The sequence below is a fragment of the Micropterus dolomieu genome, linkage group LG13 (genome assembly GCF_021292245.1).
Source record: "Micropterus dolomieu isolate WLL.071019.BEF.003 ecotype Adirondacks linkage group LG13, ASM2129224v1, whole genome shotgun sequence".
Lineage (NCBI taxonomy): Eukaryota > Metazoa > Chordata > Actinopteri > Centrarchiformes > Centrarchidae > Micropterus > Micropterus dolomieu.
Genome location: NC_060162.1, coordinates 15,071,706 through 15,076,123, shown reverse-complemented (window position 1 = coordinate 15,076,123; position 4,418 = coordinate 15,071,706). Strand labels below are relative to the sequence as shown.

At 37.6% G+C, this 4,418-nt stretch overlaps 1 protein-coding gene across 1 annotated transcript; it reads right to left on the bottom strand.

Moving 5' to 3' along the window:
* tescb (tescalcin b) lies at positions 1-3,037 on the bottom strand. Its single transcript, XM_046067248.1, has 8 exons — positions 2,974-3,037; positions 2,189-2,258; positions 1,842-1,922; positions 1,550-1,689; positions 1,406-1,467; positions 962-1,069; positions 825-872; positions 1-547 (listed from the first exon to the last, which is right to left on the bottom strand). The coding sequence occupies exons 1-8, from the start codon at positions 3,035-3,037 to the stop codon at positions 470-472; spliced, it is 651 nt and encodes a 216-aa protein (XP_045923204.1). The 3' UTR covers positions 1-469.
* Between the last annotated feature and the right edge of the window lie 1,381 nt (positions 3,038-4,418).

The window sequence follows — 4,418 nt, the reverse complement described above, 5'->3', positions numbered from 1 at the left end:
ATAAAAGGCATATCATCTTATTGCTTTACTATTATTAGACACAGATATATATTTAAAAGGCATACTTTTAAGTCCCTGATTATTAAGAGTTATTGATTTATCACATTAACATTTTTTTTAAAGGTTCTTCAGGCATCCATAGTTGCATGCATAGCGTCATACTGTCTGCTACTCCAAACAAGGATATTTGATTATTGCTTAGTCCAACTATTAACAGGCGGACTGTTGTTTCAGTGATTTTCTCATGTTATTGCTTAAAATCAAATGAACTACTCTTACTACACTGTTGTATACATATTTTCTTTGAATTTGCATAGTTCTTTATACATGAGTAAGGCATATATTCAGTGCAAGCAACAAAGTGGTGTAGGAAACAGCAGATAGTTACTGTTATAGTGAAACCATAATTCCATAATTATGCATCCTCAATAGGTTTCCCCGAGTCACTGCATAGTTTAGTGTTCAAACCTCACTTACATAAGTTTGTTGTGTCCATATTTAAAAAGCGAATGTTCATTCTTGATTCAATTTCAAAGCCATTCAGCAACTAAAAAAAAAGAAGAGAGTTTTCAATAAATTTAAAATTTATAAATGTATATGTATATTCTTGATAATGTCACTATCAGCATCAAGTGGTGAGGCTTTTTTTAATATTATTTGAGAGTTTGCTAAACAACAAAGTCTGAATTCTTGGCTCCTACCATTTCATTTGATATCAATTATAATCACATATTTAAATGCACTTTCAATCTATAGTTGTTTACTAAGAAAGTATAATTTTAGCAAACTATATACGTAAGTGTGTAGTGTGTGTGAGTACCAACCTTGAGGAAATGCTCAAATGTGATTCCCTCATAGAATTCATCAGGTTCCTGTATGTGAATAAGTGAATTTACTGATGTTGTGCAGACAAACAGTGAAACAAACTTTATGCTATCTTGAGATACTACAGCTTACATACCATGTGGCCCATTGAAATACTAGCCACCTCCAACATAGCTGCATCAGCTATGCTTTTGGCCGTGTCCTTCTCTAGTGCCTCGCTGAGAGATAACAGCTCCTCCACTACCTGGACAGATGTAAAAACAACTGTTGAAATAAAATTATATTACTACAGTGTCTCTAAGACTGAACATTAGCTACCAATTAGGTGTCTTTTAGGAAGGCAGCTGACTCAGAGAGAACTTCCTTCCTCCACAGAATCTACATCTTCACTCACCTTCGAAATTCAGCTGAAATGTATTAAATGATGGTGATAAAAACATACACAGATAACACTCTCATAGAAACTCATGGTGACCCCAGACTGTGAGTAGAGGTTGTTGTAATATATATATAAAAACTAAAGTTAATTAACATAGTTTAAAAGTGCATGTTTTGTCCACAGAAGTGAGCAGAGTCTTACATGTCTGTATTCCTCGAGGGTTATTGTCCCGTCGTTGTCGGTGTCATGCATGTTGAATAAAACTGCAGAGGAAAACACAGCTATCAGGATAATAATCATAGATAATGTCCATCATGCAATCATGTGATTTGTTTGGAGACATACATCTCAGTTTGTCCCTCCTGACGCTCTCACGCTGGTCCTCTGTAATGTGCAGTGACGGGGGCCTGAAATGGGACATGACCAGCAGGAACTCCTCAAAGCCGATCTCATGAACCGTGCCCTCGCCATTCTGCCGAAAGTTTCTACAGAAATGCAGAAAGAGCAAATATGCATACAGACGGTGTAGTTCTGACAACAAAAACTAACAAACATGAAGCTAAGCCTGACCTTTTATTCCACTCCATATTTCATTTTCAAAAAAGGCTGTTTGTGATACACCCAGAGTAAACTGTACCTTCTGTCAAAGAAGGCCTCTATGATCTGCGATCGGATAGGATTGAGTGCTAGATCTGGAATTTTGTTGAAGTGATCTCTCCTGCGGGTGTAAAAAAGGACTTTAAGGAGTGGCATGTGGTATCACATAATACATTATATGTGGTCATAAGCTGCAATCTGCACGTCCCAACATGAAGCCTGTCCAGCAGGTTTCCAGTACATAAGAACGTTGATGAAATGCCAAACCAATTTTCTAGGAAAATTCATTTGATTATTTAAACAAATCACATTCTAACAATATGGAAACCTGAAGGTGGCAGTGAAAAATTCACACCACTCAGTTCTTAGAAATCAAAATCAACTTACTGCAGAAAGTCTTCATTGTGGCTTAGCTGCTTGAATCTTTTATGTAGGACTCCAATCTGTTCAAATGAAACTGTAAACAGAAAAGAGGCAACCTTAAGTTAATTCTTGTGTATCCATATATAGCCTAAATGCTTACAAAAACTGTGAGACACAAAGCAGATACACAACTCTTCAAATCTATAATAATTTTAGTAATTTGTTGTTTGTTGAGAGTTTGGTAGTAGCAGCTGTTTATTCACTCATAAGTCCAGAGGCTTTCAAAGCAGCTTATTGGGATATTCATACTTTATGTAAAACACTTCGTGTCACCCTGCAACTATCACACTCTCCTCGAGGCTACAGGTAAATAAAGCAGCTACTGTGGCATGTGGAAACAAGTCATCAAAGGCAGGTATCTATAAAGACGTTGGCAAAGCTTTGTGTAGCCTACCTCACTCTCAAACTGGGTAAAGTTACACTTCCATTAACTTGCAGATTAAATAATTCATTTCTGCTGCACCGAACAGACAGTTTTCCTTGGACACAGAGATGCTGGAGATGTGTAAATATAGCCTTACTAAAGGCAAACAATGCAATGCAATCTTTTTGCTTAACGCATATTAGACATCACGTTGATATGATCGAATTCCCCCTTTAACATAAGACTGAAATAAAAATAGACAGTAGCGTATTCAAATTTTATTTCCGGTGCAGTGAGCTCATATTTTCACACATCCTACATAACAGACGTATAAAAAGAAGCGCTTAACGCCCATGCAAACAATAAAGATGACTAGGCTACTCACATCCCGTCTTTTCAGCCAGATCAACGTATTCTGGTTGACCAGGTGAGGATTGCAGTGCACCCATACCTCCCCAAAAAATAAAAAATAAATAAAAGCTGCCCCGGGTCAGAAAATTAACCGAAACTGTTGAGAATGAAACGGATCTCAGAAGAGGATCATGTTTCTGAATCATCCATCTCTACCTGAGTATTTGCATGACAGTCTCCGTGCGTTCTCCAGACAGGTCACATCCTCTGCTAACCGCGTAGGCTACTTCCGCAAATACCGTCCCGATGACGACACACATTTGGGAACAACAGGGTGCCGTTTGAATTATTAATCCAGAGTGTTTTTATTTGAGGATGCGACCATTGACTGTGACCTGTTTACAATCCGGGCAGGGAAGGTGGAGTGCAAAGAGAATAAGAAAGGCACACAAGTAGTTCTCATATCTCACGATGCAGGCTCAAATGACTGAAAGGTGAGAGATATTTGTTCCAAACTGAAGTATTTTAATTACTTTTGGCTATTCACACAGGTTTACCTCGCCATGAATTATGACCAGCCCAACTCACTGCTGTAATCCATTCAATCTTGCCAGTTCCACAGGTGGACCCACCTGTTTTAAATTTGTGTTCAAAACATAGACTGTACACCCACAAAACCCAATTGTAATCTCTTGGCATTTTAAGACAAACATTAACATGTCAATTTATATTTTTACAATATTTCTATTTGATGTAATTTTATAGCCGTACAAATATGTCATTTTGATAGATATATGGTTATATATAAAAATGTTGGCCCTGGAGCATTTGATAATATCCCATGATCTTCATCAGCAGGTGCAGTTTTCCACTTGTTGTAGATGTTTCTTTGTAGATGATTCTGAGGGCTGCAGAGCTGGGCTTTCTCAACAAGGTTGGTTTAAAAGTTGAGGTTCAAACTTGACCTTGATATGATCGAAAGCTACTTGAATAGCTACTAAAGGGACCGTGAGGTGAGATTGTTTGGTCAACTGCTGTGTTGCTGCAGTAGTCGTTAGCTTTCACAACTGTCATTTTCACAGCATATTTTCAAGGAAGGAAATTTGAACCTCTGACATACGATTCTGACTCCATGTGGTCAAAACTTCCTGAGCTAACTTTACAATCTGCACCCACTATCAGACCTTCTCTTCCTCCAAATCTGATCCACTCAGATTACTCTATTAGGCCTACTTGATGTGTTTTAACCACTTTTTAAACAACACTTGACACAGAAAGAAAAATTAATGTGATTATTAAAGAGAAATGCTTAAGGCAGAACATGTGAGTGTGTGTCACCACTTATTTGAGTGCGTCCTGAAGCTAAACATGTTTTAATGCTTCAAACCACAGAAGAGTTGACAGTCTCTTAAATTAAGAGCCAGAAACCTGTCTTTAAATACACAGACATAAAATGTTGGTCTCATTCTTATCTCTCAT